This window comes from Notothenia coriiceps, unplaced genomic scaffold (genome assembly GCF_000735185.1).
Source record: "Notothenia coriiceps isolate Sejong01 unplaced genomic scaffold, NC01 NC01_scaffold00037250, whole genome shotgun sequence".
NCBI lineage: Eukaryota > Metazoa > Chordata > Actinopteri > Perciformes > Nototheniidae > Notothenia > Notothenia coriiceps.
This window is the reverse complement of record NW_011369951.1, coordinates 3,151,512-3,171,483: the sequence shown is the minus strand read 5'-3', so window position 1 is coordinate 3,171,483 and position 19,972 is coordinate 3,151,512. Positions and strand designations below refer to the sequence as shown.

General features: G+C 40.0%; 3 protein-coding genes across 3 annotated transcripts in view; all 3 read right to left on the bottom strand.

The window, feature by feature from the left end:
• Nucleotides 1-1,803: 1,803 nt before the first annotated feature.
• Nucleotides 1,804-3,981, bottom strand: nr2e3 (nuclear receptor subfamily 2, group E, member 3). The gene is made up of 8 exons (XM_010796601.1): nt 3,909-3,981; nt 3,563-3,713; nt 3,342-3,445; nt 2,996-3,253; nt 2,578-2,765; nt 2,242-2,482; nt 2,056-2,161; nt 1,804-1,936 (listed from the first exon to the last, which is right to left on the bottom strand). Exons 1-8 carry the CDS (start codon nt 3,979-3,981, stop codon nt 1,804-1,806), a joined length of 1,254 nt encoding a protein of 417 aa, XP_010794903.1.
• A 4,722-nt stretch (nt 3,982-8,703) lies between these two features.
• Nucleotides 8,704-19,972, bottom strand: part of hexa (hexosaminidase A (alpha polypeptide)) — a 189,123-nt gene continuing 177,854 nt past the window's right edge. The window contains exons 4-14 of the mRNA XM_010795932.1: nt 13,098-13,144; nt 12,884-12,994; nt 12,704-12,805; nt 12,334-12,466; nt 11,863-12,043; nt 11,636-11,722; nt 11,458-11,530; nt 9,752-9,926; nt 9,448-9,538; nt 9,246-9,353; nt 8,704-9,114 (exon numbers count right to left, since the gene is read on the bottom strand). Coding sequence (XP_010794234.1) covers nt 9,051-9,114; nt 9,246-9,353; nt 9,448-9,538; nt 9,752-9,926; nt 11,458-11,530; nt 11,636-11,722; nt 11,863-12,043; nt 12,334-12,466; nt 12,704-12,805; nt 12,884-12,994; nt 13,098-13,144 — 1,172 coding nt within the window. The 3' untranslated portion in view covers nt 8,704-9,050. The remainder of the gene's footprint in view (nt 9,115-9,245; nt 9,354-9,447; nt 9,539-9,751; nt 9,927-11,457; nt 11,531-11,635; nt 11,723-11,862; nt 12,044-12,333; nt 12,467-12,703; nt 12,806-12,883; nt 12,995-13,097; nt 13,145-19,972) is intronic.
• The window catches only part of LOC104966695 (putative 2-hydroxyacid dehydrogenase UNK4.10), a 60,429-nt gene continuing 55,148 nt past the window's right edge, over nt 14,692-19,972 (bottom strand). The window contains exons 3-6 of the mRNA XM_010795926.1: nt 16,969-17,891; nt 15,631-16,009; nt 14,776-14,984; nt 14,692-14,744 (exon numbers count right to left, since the gene is read on the bottom strand). Of these exons, the coding sequence (XP_010794228.1) occupies nt 14,803-14,984; nt 15,631-16,006 (558 nt within the window). The 5' untranslated portion in view covers nt 16,007-16,009; nt 16,969-17,891 and the 3' untranslated portion in view covers nt 14,692-14,744; nt 14,776-14,802. The remainder of the gene's footprint in view (nt 14,745-14,775; nt 14,985-15,630; nt 16,010-16,968; nt 17,892-19,972) is intronic.

The following is a 19,972-nucleotide window of genomic DNA, read 5'->3' as shown; positions in this document are numbered from 1 at the left end:
CCCTGAAGGCCGACTTTGAGATAAATAGGGGGAGCCCAAAACAATCGTGCATATTTGTGTCACACAGATTAAAAATGTTGAGTTTCTGTAAATAAAAGTTATTGAAGTAAATAATAGAACTATATTCATTACAGTTTCTGAATATTTGTTTTATATTTGTGAATATTTCTGGGTGTTGCCATCTGTACTTTGCGGCGCTGCAGTCTTTACGCTACTTACGTTGCTATGGTTACGGTGGCGATGCCAGCGCAGTATTTGAAATGTTCATATTGATATTTTTTTAACTCTGGCTTTGTNNNGGCTAATGTTGGGCTATAAAGGAACTACAGCACGGTCACATGACTTCACGTCACCACCGCTAAGCTAAAGGTGGCTAATGTTGGGCTATAAAGGAACTACAGCACGGTCACATGACTTCACGTCACCACCGCTAAGCTAAAGGCAGCTAATGTTGGGCTATAAAGGAACTACAGCACGGTCACATGACTTCACGTCACCACCGCTAAGCTAAAGGTGGCTAATGTTGGGCTATAAAGGAACTACAACACGTGACTTCACGTCACCACCGCTAAGCTAAAGGAGGCTAATGTGCAACACTTTCAAGTGAAATATCTGGACATACAATATGATAGTTTGCCATGTAATTTTGTTGATACATTCATGGTCCCCTCAGGATACATTTTATTTTTTGAATCCAATACATCATGACCAAACACCTGCAGAAAGAGACATATCCATTAGCCGAATATGTTCTTGTGTTTAGCGCTTTATAGCAAATTTGAGGATGCTAGCATCATAGTAAGATTGTGAACACTGATACACATTAGCATGTTAGCGTTGTTATTGTTAGCATTTAGCTTAGCTCAAGCACTAGCATGGCTGTAGAATTTCTATTGTATGAGTAACAGAAACTGAAGCACACTTTAACATCAAAACTAAATCAGGCGCTTATAATCCATTCTTTGAAATGTCATTAATAAGCCAACCAATTTATCTATCATCATCAAACCAAAACTCCAGCCCTCTATCATTGCAAAGAGGAAGTCTGATGTCCAACATTTCTTCGACTGTGGTGCAGCCGACGTCTAGACTCTTTACTGGGAACGCTGCTGTGGTCAGAAACTAGGAAGGAAAGGAATATTGAGGAAACAGATATTTCTATCACGAGTCAGCCTGCGTGCATTCATGCTTTAATCCAATCAAGCTTCATTTAACCTGTTTCCTGGTTGGAATTTAATCAACCACTGTAACTATGCTCCTAATAATTATAATATACACATATGTATATATTGATTTGGTACCACTTTACAATAAGTCTACCCTTATAAAGGATTCATAAAGGGTTTATAATTAGGTTATTAATTAGGTTGTAAACACTTTATTAATCATTAAGAACCATTTTTAAACCAGTTCAACACAGGCTCACTATTTGGCAAGATGACTAAGCCTTATATTGGCCACTTAGCGAGAATCATCACAGTGAACAACAGATACCAAGGATGCTGGCTGATGAAGGAGACGAAAGTAAGCTAGGTAGCCAAGATAAGAGTTAGCAGTACAGATAAATGTGGGCTCACTATTTGGCAAGCAACCGGTCACAGTTGCCCTGTTTATGTCTTATAAAAACCTTATTAATGATTTATAAAGTGTTCACAACCTAATTAATAGATTAATTACAAACTATTCGTAAACCCTTTATAAGGGTAGTCTTATTGTAAATGGGTACCAAGCAATCAAACATAAAACATGTTTCTTGAGCGTGAACTGGATTTGGCTTCCAGTGTGCTTGTTTTCATTAGGGTCTTAGTTTTTGAACATGTCACACAGCAGTTTCTCCATGGGTGTGTTGCCGATGATCCTGTGAAAGAACAGCTGCTCTATTTTCTCCGAGCTCACAGAGTGGAGCGATGGCAGCAGAAGTATTAGTCTCCCAAACCTTTATAGACAAGAACAAACGAGAGTTAACATCACGTTTCTGTTTGGGCTTTTATATGACAAACTGGATGTACTCCAGGTGTTGTTATGTTTGTAGATCATAGAGAGAGATAGGCTCACCTGGTACTTTGGCTGGGGTATAGTGAATGGATGTGCTGACCTAGTAACACCTGTGACTGGTCCTGCAGATTCTCCACCTGCTCCGGGTCTTTGAGGCTGCTTGTCTCTGCAGGTAAAACAGCATAAAATTGGTTACAATATCCATTCAATAACAAATTAATATTTCTGAGGGGAAGATCTCATCACCTGGCTTGAAGAGTACAATGGCTTTCAGGCAAGCAAACTCAGTGGGGTCAACAGCCAGGGCCTTAAAGCGATTAAAGACCTCTTCAATGACACGCAGGTCAACTCTGGGCAGGCTGGGCTTGGCCTGATGTGTGGGAGAAAGATCTGACAGAGACAGAAGAGGACAGCTGTCCATGGGCAGGGACCACTGGATGGCACACAAGAGGAACATCTCACTCCAAGCTTCCTCAAGCAGAATCACCTGAGGATGTCACAGAAATGCATGTTATCAGTCCACGTTGTATGTTTAAGTTCTTTGGTTAACTTTATATATAAAAATGTGTCAGTCAGTCTCACCTGGTCTCGAAATGGCAAGTGAGCAAAAACTGCCAAATTCTTTGCCCACTTGACAGACATAAAGAGGAGTCGTGCTGATGTCTCATATATACTCTCTGAGCAGCTGGAGGTGTACGGGGACATACGACAGTCAGAGGGAGTCCGATCTCTTTTTGAATCATTGGTTGTGAAATCAATGTTCTCCTCCGCTGTGCATTAGAAAAAGAGAGTCACACAAACAATAAGGCTACTGGGAGTACATTATTGTAAAGTTTGAAATTTATTATTATGATTAGGTTACTCTTGTTCTCATCTTTAAAGGCAAACCTCCCCTTATCATAGACATAAGAAGCCAAACCAAATAAAAACATGTATTTCAAAACATTAGTAAAGTCCTTGTTGTGTCCACCTTATGTTAACTTATTTCATAAGATCTCACCATTCTGGGGCTCCAGTTTTGCACAGGTCTCTGCAGTCAGCAGGCTGGCCATAAAGCGCTGGTAGTTGTTGGGGTTGCTGCAGGGCTGCATGGCGGCAGAGGGGACGGAGGAAGTGACCAGGGGTCTGCAGATGACTGATGCGTAGCAAGCAGAGGAAGTGAGCTCCTGTGTGGTGGCCAGATGCTCTCTTTTAGGGTCACATAGAGAGTCTAGACTCACATGGGCTGTGCTTCGAGGCTGTCGCTCATTCTGCACAGCTGGAGAAAAGACAATTAAATATATCTTATGAAAACAGTCTAAGCCACAGAAATATTGTATGCACATGTAATACACTAGTAAACTCACCATCTTTGTTCATGCCAGCTTGGAGACATTTCTTCAATCGACAAGCTTGACATTGGTTTCGATGAGCCTTGTCTACAGGGCACCTGCCTGTTCCAGCCTGACACCTGTGATATCGACAAAAAATAGTGTGTTAAAATACAAATAATGACTTATTACACCAGTTGTATTTCCCTATCATACATGTTACAATTATGTCTACCTTATTAGATAAAAGTGCTAACCTGTAGATGATTCTTCGTCTTACGCTGCGCTTGAAGAAGCCGCTGCAGCCATTGCAGGTGTAGATGCCATAATGTTTTCCACTGCTTGAGTCAGAGCACACGTTACACAGCAAACTGCCGACATGTGCTTTACCTCGGACTGGATTCATTTCTGTCGAGGACAGATAGGAGAAACTAGGATCAGTCGATGACTAAAATGGACAGATTTTTTTTTTTTGTCTGATTATTTAATATGGAATAAACAATACAAACAACTATTGTAAAGATAATTATTCGTACGACATAATTCGCTGTACAAAATATTTGCAATATTTCTTTTTTTAAATGTTGTTGCATCGTGGCTCACCTTGCAGTCCATCTGTGAAGTCATTAGATGTGTCAGAAGAAAACTGGTTCATTTTTCTCAGGTGGTCCTCCATTTTCAGTTTCTGATATCTGAACTTACTAGAAGTATTTCCTCTTCTGGATAAAGTATTTTTGTGAAATGCCCAGCTGGATCAAGGATTTTTGTCATGTGAAGTCTTGACGCATGGTAATGTCTATAAAGCATGTGTAATTGTTTCTATTAAATGCTCTAGTTAAAGCTTAATTTCTTCAGTGGTTATCAGAGAGTTACTCCAGAAATGATCGATGATATTGATCCAGGGATGTTGTCCTCCTCTGGTCGTTTCTCATGTAATGGGGGGTCAATAGAGTTACTTCTTCTTCTTTCTTTCTCTCTGCCAGAACGAGTCTGAGACGTCTGGGGGCTTTCTGAAGGAAGACAAGGAGATTAGCACTAGGCGCTGTGTAAGCAAATGCTGATTTGTCATCCTCTTAATCTTTACTGTCTTTATGGGTAAATCAATCAGTCACACCTCCTACATGCATAACTGGATTACACAAAGGTGACCACTGAAAACAAAATAACCATCACCAACTTTGTTACCAAATGGCTTCATACATTTGGCTGCTGCATAGTAAAGATCGTCAGTTTCTCTGTAGATTAACATCGATTAAAATTGTTGTTTCAATTATTCCTATTGAACCTTTCACAAATAGCTGATTCTGAGACCTATACATATACCGACATACATTTATGTTATAAGAAAAGCTAAAAAAGGTTTACAGGCAAAGACGCTTCACATGTTTTAGCAATTGTCAATATGCTTATGCTGGCTACAATCGTCATGAACTTCTGCCCTCAATGCTGACTTGAGGTTTTAGAAGTTTACTTCTAGTCCACAAGTGAAATAGTCTACTAACTACTAAACAAAGGAAACAAAACATTACAATATGGGTAATTTGTCCTAGTTCTAGTAAACATATGTGTCTCAGTTTACTGTTACCGGGTAGACTAACACCAGACTAAAGACAGTCCCTTTGTCCCATATTGGCCCTGTCAGTGACACTAATGACTTCAGGAGAATACAGCCACCCGAAAGCAGCAAAGTGGCTTAACCTTCCATGAAATGTGGTCTTCTTAGAGGGGGAGCGTGAATGGGGGTGATGAGGAGAAAAACCATTAGTACAGAGATTCAAAGAGCAGCAACAAGTTGACCCTTAATTCCACTCCTCTGCCATAAGGTGAGGTGAGTGCTCTCTGGAGCCTCTTGCTGCCTAATTGGTAACCCAAATGTTTGTGCAAGTCTTGCAGGTACTGATTTCCTCACTTATACACAGTGCGGTATCAAATATGTGTCAAAAAACATCAAAAACGTTGCTTGTTTGTTCCTGTACTGGTCTATCAAGCTACAGTGATGACTGTGTCACTGTTGCATGTAGCTCATGGCATGTAGCTCAGCTCATTAATCAGATCAAACTGGGCAAAGACACTAAATACACGAATGTGACTGCCTGCTGTGTCCACAGACTGATTTCTGTTATCCTTGCTAAGTCACTCTTGATTTTAGGAAAACAAAGTGGTATTGAAAACAGAGCTCTTTCTGTTGACTTAACTGGTGTATAAAAGGATTACAAACTAGGTGCAGTCTACGGGGGCTATGCTCACAGACCCTTTTGAATCTGTTGTCTGAATCAGTTTTGTAATCCTGAAACCGAAACAAAACAGGTTAGATTGTCTCAAAGGTTCCAAAAGTTGCAATGGTTTTAATATAGTCCGCAATAAATTGTCTTTTGTACCTCTTGTGCTTTCACAGTTAAAGATTTAGCAGGTGTAATGTTCCGTTTTTTATTATTCTACTCGTTATGTTCGTACACTTTTTTTTAAGTTGTGCACGGCTGAGCTTTATGTAAAGCACTTGAAATAGCCTACCATTTATTATAATGTAAAACACTGAGTTGAAAGGTGCCATACAAACTTACCTTGCTTTGCCTTTTGCACAACAAACAACTATTTGACTAGCTGGGCCCACCCAAGGCAAATTAACATACCACAGTTTACACAAATATTCACAACCTGATGCCAACAGTTCTGGTAGCTTGTCCTGTAGTATATTGTGTGATGAAATTCTTGGAGCAAAGAGCAGGTACACATGGAGCACAAAGGAGAGCTTCGAACTGATGTCAGACACAGAAGATTTATTGTATAGACATATGACACCGTAGTGATAAAGCCTCTGCCCAGCCTACTCTGAATTTCTCTTGCTCTCTCCTCGATATTGAACTATTCCTAAGAGAATAATCAACATTCGATGACAAATCAAGCTCTGTTTCTATCAGGGAATAATTGGAGCTATCCACCTGATAAGATGGGCTCCAGGTTGTCCTTACTGCTCTCTGACACTATGCGTCAGCTTGGTCCTGTTATTATCTGAAGAAGAGATTGTTTTATGAATGTTTTTGGCAAGCCGAATCAACTATCAAGAGTCAGACCAATACACAGCTGTGGGAAAAGACTGCTAAAGCTACAAGGCCATTTGCCTGCAGGAAACAGGGGAATGAGAGGAGAGGCGAGATGACGAGAACTAAAACAAAAGGGCCATATTGAATATTCTATATCACCTTGTATCCAGACTGGAGGGGACATTTGTTAGAACAGTTGTAAAAAAAGACTTCAAACATGGCATCAGAACACCTCTTGTGATTGGACAATGTTAGGGAAGTTTATGCACACTAGACTAGACAGACAGAAACGACTAAAGTATCTAAATCTGAACGTTTTGATCACTGTTAATAGTCCTCTACAGCAATGATTCTTAAGATTTCTATCATAGTCAAACATATAATAGTCCTTCATTTTCTTCTTTATGATTCTCTAGTGGTCGGCACAGGTAAGAAGCTGCCGCCGTCAGCTCAGTGCTGCTTTGAGGTTTTGCCTGGCAGGGATAACTGTCACGTCTCTTCACTCCTCAGCCCTGTGATTGTTGCAAAGATGCAGACAATCTTTAGCAACACACTGCTATGAGCCAGCTGGACGATTATGTATTTAGTGGGAACATTTATGATGACAGAGCCCTGTAGGTGATTGAACACACGTCACTGGTAATCCCTCACTCAGATGTTTGTCATGATTAGCTGTTCATTTATTCAAGAGCGATTTATCTTTAGAAATATTATATTCCATATACGAGTTAGCTTTTTCACTGTGGTCCGTTGTAGCGCATCAAACATGTAAAGGCACATATTTGTTATCCTTCAGAGGATGACCTTGAATGCTAGTTCACAAACCTCTGTCAGTCTAAGCAGCTTTTTTATATAAGCTCCTTGTTTGTAGTGTTGTCAAAGAGTGAGATTAACTTATAGAGTTGTTGCTGTCCTCTTCGTGGACATGGAACAGGTGCCCGAGTTGCAAAGGCATAAAATATGTCATAATCTGATTATGAGTTTTGAACCCTAAATCAATCTAGGACTTTGATAGAACTATCATTTATTTTGACAGTCGATCAAAACTCCAACAAAACTTGACAACTATCTCAAGACTTAAAAAACTAACACAAAGGAAAAGTTAATTTCAAGTGAATGAAGGCAGTTCAATGTCCCAGCAGGATAATCTTATGCCTGCTGTAACAGCATAAGCTTCTGTGACACTGCACTCAGGATGACTGCCTGAGTCCAAGTACACACGGTTAAGCTTTGTAGGTTCACTTCAGCAACTCCTGTTGTCACCCCCAAGTCAGATGGAGCGGAAGGATTGAGGTGTCAGCACTGGGGCTACCAGGGATTGCCTCGCCTTGCCATCTGCTGCCACTACTGTAATCCATTCAATGAGAAAATCAGTTGTCCGTATCAAAGTCATGTCGGCTCAACTCAATAAGCAAATCAACATCAATGAGACAAGATCCATATTTTCGCTGACAAAGGAACTGAGAGCCTTATTGGGTTATGTCCTTTTAATAGATGTACATACTCTTTTGCATAGATAAAGCAGAACATTTTTTAAATAAATGACCAGAAATTTGAATGTCAAATTAATACCGATGTGACTACATTGGAGCGGCTGTGACTCAGGACGTAGAGCGGTCGTCCACGAATCGGAAGGTCTTGGTTCTATCCAGTCACATCTCTTATTCTATAACTTATCTCATGGCATGGCCAAGGTTTTTACAGTGTGTGTGAATTGTAATGCCACTAGAAACAACACATACTAAACATTTCTAAACACATAACTGATCAATAGTGTCAGCAGAAGGACAGAATAACAGGATCCTCTTAGAGTTTTCATGTAGTCATTCAGAAACTAAAATGTATGGCCATTTTGACAGTGAGTGTTCACAACCTCTTGTTTAAGCTTCCCTGGTCCAAGTCACTGAAAACTGGCCTAACATTCAGGGTGCCCTGACAAAACACCTTTTACTCTATAGAGGGAGACAGATGCCCTTTGCTCGTTTTATAAAAGTATGTTCACAGGGAATGTTTCCCTTATATCTGATCAAAGTAGAATTAAGGAAAGATGTATTAGCATGTATCCAAGAAAAGTTGGTGGACTGAGGTGTTTTGGGCAATGTAGGAGCTAAAGGATTTTAATGACGTTATCCTTTTTTGTAACAACCTTTCTGATAATGACAGACATTGAGTTGAGTTTGTTTGTGAAGTGTACATGTTCTTGCCATGTCTGCTTTGTTTCCACCAAGAACACATCAAAGTACCTGCATCCAAACTGCCAATTTGTGTGAAAGATGTATTCAATGTGTTTGTTTTGTGCTTTTTTAGAAGTAGTATTACAGTAACAGCTGTTTGGAAGAATAATAACTGACCAAGTCTTCAGAGAAACATTATTTTATTTAGTTTAAGTTAAATACTACATACTGCAGCATACTGGCTGTGTTAATATTTACACACTTTTGCATTCATCAAGTTCAATTCATTACAGTGTGGCACTTTGGGTTCTTCCAAATAAGGTTATTGTTAACAGTTAATTATTGTGATTAATACATTTTTAAAGGTAAAAAATAAAGAGTGGATAACTGAAAATCACAAAATACAGATAATAAGAAAATCCCTGAGAAAGCATTAATGCATTCAAAATGTATAAAGATGTAACACCACTTTAAAAAAAGGCAACTTTTAACTGAATTAGTTAGCTATTAGTTAATTCCATCCGGAATCTTCAAATACCTTGGTACTCATGTTTGCAATGTCCGACAAACAGAGGCTCTGCCCGGATGCCACGCCTTGAGAAGAAAGGGAAGTGGAAACATTAATGTGTAAAAAAGCAAAGATTATTACAAAAGTCACAGTGTCTTGTTAAACTGTGCCAGCATAAATCTCTTTACCGGACCTGGGGAAAAAAAAGTTAGAGTACCTCACGAGCAAGCAGCGAAAGTCCTGCAAGCGAGGAAACGCCTTGTCTACACTTGAGGTCTGCTGTTCATCACTCCACAGTCTCTCTGCTCCAGCGCTTGCCCTTGGCCTGTGATTTTTTGGGGTGCAACAAGTGATTTATTTTAGAGGGATTTCATGCATGTCATGCAATTGTTGCTGCACTGTCTTTTTAAATCACGTACCAAAGACGTGGATGGAGATTGGTGGCGTCAACATACTCCCCCCACATGGCGACCTCACCCCCTATCACCAGCTTCTTCTGTTCATCAGTGCCTGTGAGGAGAAGACAGTGAAAAGCTTTGATTTAAAAGTCTGATGGGTTTTTATTTAGAGATAATAATACATTTTCTATTAATCATAAAATTCACTTCAAAGTTATAACACCACTTCAAGTCTACACACTTAGCATGTCAATGTTTAAAGGTTCTCTACATTATCCCATAACTGATCCAGGTTATATAATAAATAACTTGGACATGAACACACCAGAAAAGTCCAGTGGCTGCACGGTGTAGGAGTTGCGCCAGTCCTGGCCATAGGTAATGTGGTTGATGTACCACGGGGCAGCTAGCACGACCCTCATGCCGGCCTTGGTAATCCTGCTTAGCTCTGCCTTATAACCAGTGCCTTTCCAGATGTGCAGCACTGTGTCCTTAGGAATCTGATCAGGGTGACAAACCACACGCAGTCTTGCCCTTTTGTGCTATATTGCAAATGACCTGTCTTTTTTAGTTTTTAGTTAAAAACTGATGAGCTTTTATCATCATGGAAAAGCTTCTATCGAGACATGGTTCACACAATGCGGCAACTGAATTCCAAATGGATTATTTAAAAAAAAAAAATGAAAGCAGAGTCTTCCCACAAACTAGGCTGTTAACAAACTAAAATCCTCGCCAGAATATTATTTTCTAATATCCTCTTCCAAAAATATTACCATCTTAGAGCATGCTGTGCACAGTCCATGATCGTATTTTAACCAAGGATAATTAACAGGTTTGACATGTATCAGAATATGCTTGCATTTCCCATGACGTGCTTTTGTCTGTCCTAATTCCATACTACACAACAATTCTGAGTTGGGTGCCCTTTGAAGTGTGTTCACACCATAAGAATTGATCAAAAAGTAAAATGATTTATATATACTATGCTTCATTCTGTATACCATTATTAAACTCTAAGGGATTGAGAACCAGATGATGTCTCTGTGACATAAATGAATGGACAACAGTCTTCGCTGCCCCCTAGTGGTATGGCTACAAAAATAAAATCTGTGTGTACTTCAGAGGAAACCATGTTTTACCTGGTAATTATTATTATCACAACAAAAACCACAGCAGAAAGTCAAACTTCAACTGGCCACAGCACACAGGCTATGTTCTGACCCTTGAAGGCGAGGGGCCACACAGTATAGTAACGGGCCCAGTCGTGTGTGGGCCCTGGCTGGTCCAGATACCACGGGGAGGCTAGAATCACCCTGAGCCCTGCTTTAGCCACTCTGCGCACTTCACACAGGTAGCAGCCATCTTTCCACACCTCCACCACTGACAGAGAGCTGCGCTGCAACACAATGCTATACTATATCAGACTCAATTGAAGGTGATCTAACCCTGACCAAAACCGTTGCTTTTATTTTCCACACAATAATCTGTTAAAATATACCTGGTTCAAACCATTCACTGATTTGTATCTTACATAAAAATGTATTGGATTAGAGTAGGATGCTAATAAGGTTTTATTCTACTGTATTTTAGCCCCAATTGGGTAATTTAGTTTGAATGTAAAAAGTGCTAGCATGTGTGAACCGGACAGCAGCTGTCCACAAACATTTACAAAAAAACTGTTTTCATTTCAATATCTTAAAAAGGGAAAACTTTGAGTGATCCACCTACTACAGGAATAACATCAAGAATAAAGAGGTTTGAAATTATTATGACAAATATATGTTTCATGTTTGCTTTAAATAATTATCTCATTCATTGAATGCAGATACTTGGACACACATTTTAATTAAATAAATAAATAATATTAAAAATGAAAAATAACAGAATTTCAAATACTGATTGTGTAAATTACTGCAATGTTTGGATGAAAAATAAAAAAGGTATGAGCTTATATGAAAACACTAACAAAACATAATAATTATATGTTTCATATTATATTTATAGAGGGGTTATTTGTGGGGGTGTACTTACTTGTTCATGGTAGTCAAACACATCCTGCCACACAATAGATGTCTTGTTGAGAGCTGAAGTGATATTCACAATGCTGGGGAAAGAGACATTAATGACATTTGAAACAATGACTTTTTCGTTGGTGCAATTCTCCAGGTTTTTTCAAAAATTGTACAGTATGATGCGTTTTAAAACATACCTCTCCATGTAGAATGCTTCCAGTTTGAGGAAGTCTCCTCCAAATCCCATCTTCTGCATGAATGCTCGGACATCAGGGTTGGATTTCCTATGGGACGTGAGAGTTTTTAAGCTTAAACATAAACTAGATAATAGGATGTAAACAAATGAATAGATGTACATTCAGTAAAAATGTGAACAAAATAACAGTGGGCATGAATTTAAATGATCTATCATATTTAAACCTACCAGCAACCAAAGTCCACCTCATCCCCTCCTAGGTGAATATAGGAATCAGGAAACACTGATGACACTTCCTTAAATAGTTTAGTCATGAACTGATAGGTGGAGGGTAGCACCGGGTTGACAGGGCCAAAAGTTCCTGAAGGGGTGCTACTTCTGTAGCAGGGAGTCAAGAGATCAGGCTGGCCTGGGGGATAAACATTTATCAATAAGATTACCTTCAGCATTTTGTTTAAATAAATGTATTGCATTATCTGTTGAGTGCAGGAATTTGTTTCTACTGATAGCCACAGAGAAGGACGTGTAACACAAGATTCAGTAGCCTACATGTCTTTGTGCTATTTATAGACTTTCCTTTTAGGATTTGGCAGACATGATTCCTCCAGGACCAAAACCAGGCATAAAGCCAAGTCCTCTATACGTTAAACATCAAGTATCTGGAATCAGTTGGATAAAGAAATTGTTTATAAGTGTTACCTTTTCCCCAGGATTGGGTGTGTCCGGGTGAATCAAACTCAGGAATGACCCGTATTCCCCAAAGCCTGGCATGTGAGATCACCCTTCTCACATCTGACTGTGTGTAGATGTGAGTCATCAGATGGAAAGCCCCCTGAATTAGAGCCAGAAGCCTTTGTTCAGCGTGGGTGCACATTTTTTACAGTTTCCTACCGCATATATTCACAAGCAGGCTACTAAGTTAAAAGCTAGAGTTTTACAAAATAAAGGTTAGAATTGTCCACAATGCAGATACATTGCAGTTCAAATAAATGTGCAAAGTCATTGTTTAACAGGTTGAGCTGGTCTCATCTCATTTCTATACAGCTGGCTTCATCCACACGACACATACCTTACTGGAAAGATCAGGAAAGGTGCTGCTCTGGTAAGGGAAGGAGGGGTCATCAACAATGTGCCAATGAAACACATTGAACTTACTGTAGGCCATTGCATCCTAACAAGAAAGATACATGTTAATACCATTGAATGGAAACACAAGGCTGAAGTTCAGATAATTTCAAGTTATTATTACCAGAGTTTTCAAAATGGCCGTCACTGGTAAATAGTGACGTGAAGTGTCCAATAAAATCCCCCTGAACTTAAACCGGGGGAAGTCGTTAATCTCAGTCTTGTTCACAAAATACTAAAAGAAAAAAAAAAGGTAAACGAAAAATAGATTTAATTGTCAAGCACTATGACAAAGTGAGACTGTGTTTTAAGATAAATATTAACTCTAGAGCACTTACTGAGCCATATTCATCTTGATACACCAGCTGACTGAAGGATTCCAGACCTGTGTTTAATCAGAGGATATAAAGCATATAATCAACAGTCAGTAATTCTGCAATTTAGTTGGATTTGACACTCTTGTTGTGTTAGTGTGTCTTTAGGTCAGAGTGAGTTGTAGAGAGGCTCTAGTTCAGGGGCTCCCAACCTTTTTTCCCAAGAGCCCCCCCAAATGACTCCTGTTGGAAGTTGCGCCCCCCCCCCCACACACACAAGGTGCAACAGCGGTAATTAAAGTTCAAAACTCTCAGAAATGCTACAACTACTGTCACAAACTGGATGAATGTGAAGTATTTTGTTAAAGGAGGATGAAAGCGTAATTAAGGAGCACTATTGGAGTGACTTTGATGGTTATTGGACTCAGGATTCATTCATTTGGATTCCCGCTGTATGAAGAAATTNGAAACTTTTAGGAGACCCAGCAGAGGATGACCCTTGAAACAAGCTGAGACGAGGAGTTGTTAGAGCAGCCAAGAGTTGAGAGTGGGTGGTAAATGTGAATTCTGCATCTTTTTACTGGTACTAATTGGGCCCAAAAAACATGACCGATTAATCACGCTTAGAAACAACTGGGCTGCAGGGTAATTGGGATAAACTGTTAAATATCAACGATTTTGATACAATAAAATACTCTGAATTAAACATGTTTAAAAATAAATCATTTAAACATTCTGTTATTGATATATGAACATGAGCACAAAGGTAACCAATAAAAAACATGGTAGTTACTCTTTTAAGTGCCAATTTCTACTGGTAAACATCTTTCAATCAGCTCAAAACTCTATTGTGTCATTTCTTTGATGTTGTTATTCCATATTCTATTTAGTTAAATTGTGAGGACCACATTTTTATTTGCAAACCTAAATAACTTTTTACTGTTTTATGATGTTGAGGGCCTGGTGCTTTTGTGTCAGTACATACTGTGCTCTTTTGACAGTTTCATTCTATTTGTTTTTAGAACGACGCTTGTAACTTTAACTGGGAGTAATCAGTAAAGGTCAAATCCACAGCCCATATTGATACAAAGAAGGACTGTAGTTTCGAAACTTCCCTTTGTGTACTGTGAACCAAGCAGAGTAGTTGTACAGAATATCAACTCCAAGATAATGAATTAAATTGTGATCTGGTAGAGGGAGTGTGATGAGACCCTGGCAGGCGGTTCAGGGTTAAGTCGACGTCTAACGCGGCCGCGCGAATAGGTCTTCCGACTGCAGGCTTTTGACCAGAGCGTCCTGATCCACACCGACCTGAGGCATCAGAGGAAAGGTCCACCATTAGTGTTTCGAGTCAGTAACATTTTAACTCTTCAACAAAGACTAGTGACGGTCTGGACATCCTCCTGACCTCTGCTGATGTTGACCAGTGTTGCTGTGGGTTTCATGAGGTTCAGCTCTCTGTGGCTGATCAGGCCGGTGGTCTCAGGGCTCAGGTTGACCGCCAGCACCACGAAGTCCGACTCTTTCAGCAGGTCATCCATTTTCTCACAATAAGTAGCACCCACCGCCTGCTCTTCCTCAACACTCCTGAACAGAGAAAACATGAAGCACACCATTAACACTGTCTCCTTTCATTCATGGCTTTTAAATATCTGGTTATAGAGATGAGTACAGAAGTGCTTTACAGAAAAAAGCAAATTGCAGTATTTTTATTAATGGCATTGGACAATTATGACCTCCTGGTCCTGTTGTGGTACAGGATCTTCATGTCAAATCCTTTGCCTCTTTGAGCGATTCTGCAGCCGATGTGTCCCATTCCTATAATCCCCATAGTCGACCCTGTGACTTCAACTCCCATCAGGCTTTGTGGTTTATGATTGGTGGTGTTGGGGTCAACAGATAATTGGTGACCTACAGGAAAACAGAACATTACATTAGAAAATCCTCAGTTTGTTTTGTAATAATATCAGCCTTTCCACATTTTTGAGACGTTTCCCAAACTTGAATTCATCTTGTCTGTCCGACAGCTCATTTGGGCCATTGTAGGTATAATGAACTTTACAGACACAGGGTAATGTTTGGAGGAAAACATTCAAATTTCAAAGCTAAAAGTTGTAGATTTACGAGAAAAAAGGTGGCTATTCTCTGGGATGAAAGTGACAATATACTAGAAGAAATCACTTAATAGTGTTTGTTATTTTTTTGTCAAGGAACCACATTGCTTCATTTCATAAAATTGGATAAACCCATCACACCATAGTTGCTGACAGTAAACATGGAACAATGGGGATTCTGTCCGTTACGTTGTAGTCCCTGATGCACAAAATCTATCACCTCATCCATATGTTGTTTTGTTGCAGGCCTAATGAAAGACCTTCTGCTTCTCCTAGCATTTTAAGGTTTAGTTTAGTCAAACATGGTCTGAGAACTATGTAAGTCTTAGCTATTTCATTATATGGACTCAGTTAACCTTTGAACTAGTGATTATTGTACAGCACTTTTTTTTTTAAAGTAACCATTTATCACTTTGGTCTGTATTAATTCAAACTTGACTCGCCTTGAACGATCTTGCGTGCCGATGCCAGGAGCAGACCCATGGCCATGTCTGCCGTGGCGTCGCTCACCACCCCGGGCGTGTTGGTCACCTTCACCCCCAGACTGTTGATGTACGGCACGTCCAGGTGGTCGATGCCCACTCCTCCGTTAGCGACCACCTTCAGCGAGGGAAGAGACCGGAGAGTCAAGGGATCGGTTGGAGGGATGTTGTCCCACACCAACACGGCCTGGATTTTAGGGCCGTGCAGCTGAGGGTTTTGAAGGAAGTCTTTGTAGCAGAGGATCTGGAAGTGTTGTTTCATTATGGGCGTTAAGTCTTCATATAAACCATGTTCTACCGCCCCTGAGACCAGAGCCCATGGCTTGTCGTCCTCCATTACCTGGAAGTATGAAACCATGGATAAATAAAAAGAATGGAAGAAAACCCAGTTACACATTTTGACAACTCACAAAGAAAAAATAACCTACTATCTACAGATTGTTAACAGCTTAGTAAAAAATACCCTCCATGTGAAAGAAAAACGGGAGTTGGAGATCATTATAAATATTGAGGACAGGGAAGATATCTGTACGAGTAGCCGCAAAGGCACAAGTCATCTATGGAAATAATTTGATTGTAATGTTTGTTCAGGAAACCATTGATTACAAAATACAAATAAAAGCAGCCTTCTAATACTGTTGCTTTTCTATTACTGGTTTTAAATAAACAGATAAGAAGTATTAAAAAAACACAAAAAAAGGTGGACAAAGGTAGTATACACGGCCCGTGGGTCCCCTGACCCCTGTGTATAACTGTAAGCACTGTTTACACGAAAACACATCAAACAGATTTGGGAAAATATCTATAGTTGACTTTTTATTGGAAAGTAACAAAATAAATGTACTCAAGTAGTAAAAAGTTACATTTTGACATACACATTATACCAATTTATGAAATATAGTACTTTGTATTTCACTATATTTGTTTGAGAGTTATATTTTACATAAATAACATATGATATGATGCAGTGCACTACTATTAAGCTTAACAGAATAATTAATGACTAAATTACATTAACAAATTATAACATTTAAATGCTTTTACATACATATACATTAGTATTTCTTCCAACACTGTTCTCATGTTTGTAAGGTAAATGAAAGTGAAGTAACAAGCCTGGCTCTATCTACATGAAATCACAGTATATTTATAATATCTACTGACTACTCCACATCCGTTTCTTAAGAGGAAGGCCTCTAGTTATTATACAGATTACTAAACTGTTATCAGATATAAAGGGACACATCCAAACGTCACATATAATTCATGAGAAAGAAAGTTAGCACGATAACAACATACGTGATTCTATTTCCTTGTTTTCTGATCTTGAACCAGGAAGTACTTCTTAGGACATGCGAAGGATTTCAAAATAAGAGCTTCTTTTATTTTACAACACAACCACTAATCCTTGGTTACTCCTTGTCCTACTGTCTTATATTTTCTACTTCATTAGATTAAAATACTACTTACTATCACTACTTGTTGTGGTTATTTTATCTATTAAAGATTATAATCAATTATGAACAATTAAATTAAATGTTGGTTTAATTGTATTACAAGCACAAGTAAGAACTGGTCTAATGCCAGCAATATGCATACACTTATCTTTCTTTTATGACAGTAAGTTTATTTCACTATACATTAGTTTTAGAGTGAAGAATCACCTTTTCAACCTGTTTCTTAGTTCTTTGGGTTCCTCAAGGCAGAAGAGGATGGAAGTTAAGGGTTCAAGTGAACAAGGTGCAACATTGGAGGAAGCTTTTTTATCTTTTTTTAAAGTATTGCAGCATGTACAAATGTTACTGTAATTCATTTAAAACAAACTGGTAAGGATCAATTTAAACGTTAAAATCATCATGTTATTTCATTTCCAACATTGGTTTACATAAAAGTGATATTAAGCATGATACTGTAGTTATGTTAATGTGACATTCAAAAGTCTCAATGACATTTACTATGGCAGGTCATTAGAAAGAACAATCTACGGGTTAAAACTAACATATGTACTTCCTCTTGCAACAGTGAAACACTCCTAACCTCGGAAACATGAGTCAACCATAGTGACTTCATTTTGGTTTGACTTCATTGGGAATAGATTGGCCTTTCAGTACAGCCACAGCATTTTCTACCATCCTCTGCACCATCTTTCTGCTGGTGGAGAGAGTGTCGGTGCCAACGTGGGGGGTGATCAGAATGTTAGGGAGACCCAGCAGAGGATGATCCCTGAAAACAAGATGAAGACGAGGAGTTGTTATGGGCCAGAAAGGAGTTTTACCTGTCGAATTAAACAAGGAGTGTGTTTTGTGACAAATACAAGGTCAAAGATAATTAATGTAATTTGTGATTCTGGTTGAGGAGTGGATAGAACCTTGGCAGCGGTTTCAGGGTAGAGCGTCACGTCTGAATGCCGCCGTCGGAGAGATAGTTCGTCCGACTGCAAAGCTTTCGACCAGAGCGTCCTGATCCAGCAACCCGGACCTGAGGCACAGAGAGTCCACCATTAGTGTTCAGAGTTCAGCTTAAAATGTGGTAAACTCTTCAACAAAGGACTTAGTGACCGTCTGGACAGTCCTCCTCACCTCTGCTGATGTCTGACCAGTTGGTTGGCTGTGCGGTTTCATAGTTCAGCTCCTCTGGGTGCTGATCAGGCCGGTGGTCTCAGGGTTCAGCGTGGGACCGCCAGCACACAAAAGTCAGACTTCTTTCAGCAGGTCATCCATTTTCTCACAATAGCAGTAGGCACCCACCGCTGCTCTCTCAACACTCCTGAACATAGAAAACATGAGCACACCATCACTGTCTCCCTCACTGGCGCGGATTTGCTTTTAAATATTTGGATAGAGGTGATAAGTAAGCAAATAACATTAGAAAATTACACCTCCTGGTTCTGCTCTGTGGTACAGGATCTTCATGTCAAATCCTTTGGCCTCTGTTTGAGCGATTCGTGTTAAGTTTCCGATGGCACCTTTATAATCCGAGGGACCCTGTGCTCCTCACTCTCGGCTTGTGGTTTAATATTGGTGGTGTTGGGGGTCAACAGTATTTGTGACCTACACGGAAGGAACCAGCGCCCGCCCCACTGCTGGCGACGTGCAACCCGCCCCCGCATTTATTATTTTAAACAATGGCCACGCTCTCGCGGCCTCGTTCTCCTCAATTGACCTCTTCCTGTCTCGTCTTCGCCCTCATAACACGCTCGCATTCTTAAAACCCCCCTATGGAGGCGCCTCTTCGTCCCCTCGTAGGAAGGACGCTTGGGCGTCACCACCCATCTTAGGGACAATGACGTCTTCCAGCTATATTGGTCTATTTCAATGAAAACTTGATCACCGTTGAACGATCTTGCGTGCCGCATCGCACGGACAGCATGGCCATGTCTGCCGTGGGTCGCTCCACCACCCCCGGGCGGTGTTGGTCCACCTTGCACCCAGACTGTGATGGGTACGCACGTCCAAGCGTGGTCGATGCCCCCAGCTCCGTCCGTTAGCGGACCACCCTTCAGCGAGAAGAGGACCCGGAGAGTCAGGGATCGTTTGGGGGTTTGGGGTGCCCAGACTAACATGGCCCTGGGATTTTAGGGTGCCGTGCAGCTGAGGGTTTTGAAGGAAGTCTTTGTAGCAGAGGATCTGGAAGGTGTTTTCTTATGGTTGTTAAGTCTCAATAAACCTTCTTTGGCCAGGGCTCTGAGATCCAGAGCCCATGCTTGTTTCCTCCATTAACCCCTGGAAGGATGGAACCATGGATAAATAAAGAGAACAGAAGAAACTCAATTTATAAAAGTATGACAAACTCGCAAAGTGCCGAATAAATCAATTCACAAGGCTGACACAGTAAAAAGGAGGCAGGCTGAGAATAATTCATCAAACTCACTGCATTTTACGTACATCCAGGGTGTGTCGCTGGAGCAGCAGCTCCAGTCTAACATTAAACGATAACTAAGTCCTACAATCTGAAATGAGTCACCCCAAACCTGCAAAGAACTGTGCGCAGTGAGTGTTTGGCATAAACTTTCACTCATTATGAAGCAAAGACGAGTTGCGATGGACAAGACAAATGTCTCCTGCTGTTCAGGGGGAAAGGAACAGGAAACAAATGTATTTTGAGAAAAAACAGAATACCTTTACTTTTTAATCTTTGAAGTAAATCTTTGTGGAGATACTAACTCACTCGATGGAATAACTGTAACTAAAAGATCATACAAGGGTACAAGGGCAAATTATTGTCTTGAAGTCAGTTTCTTTGTATATCAATGTTGCCGATTAGTGTATGGCCATATATTAGAGAAGCATCTACATCATTGTTG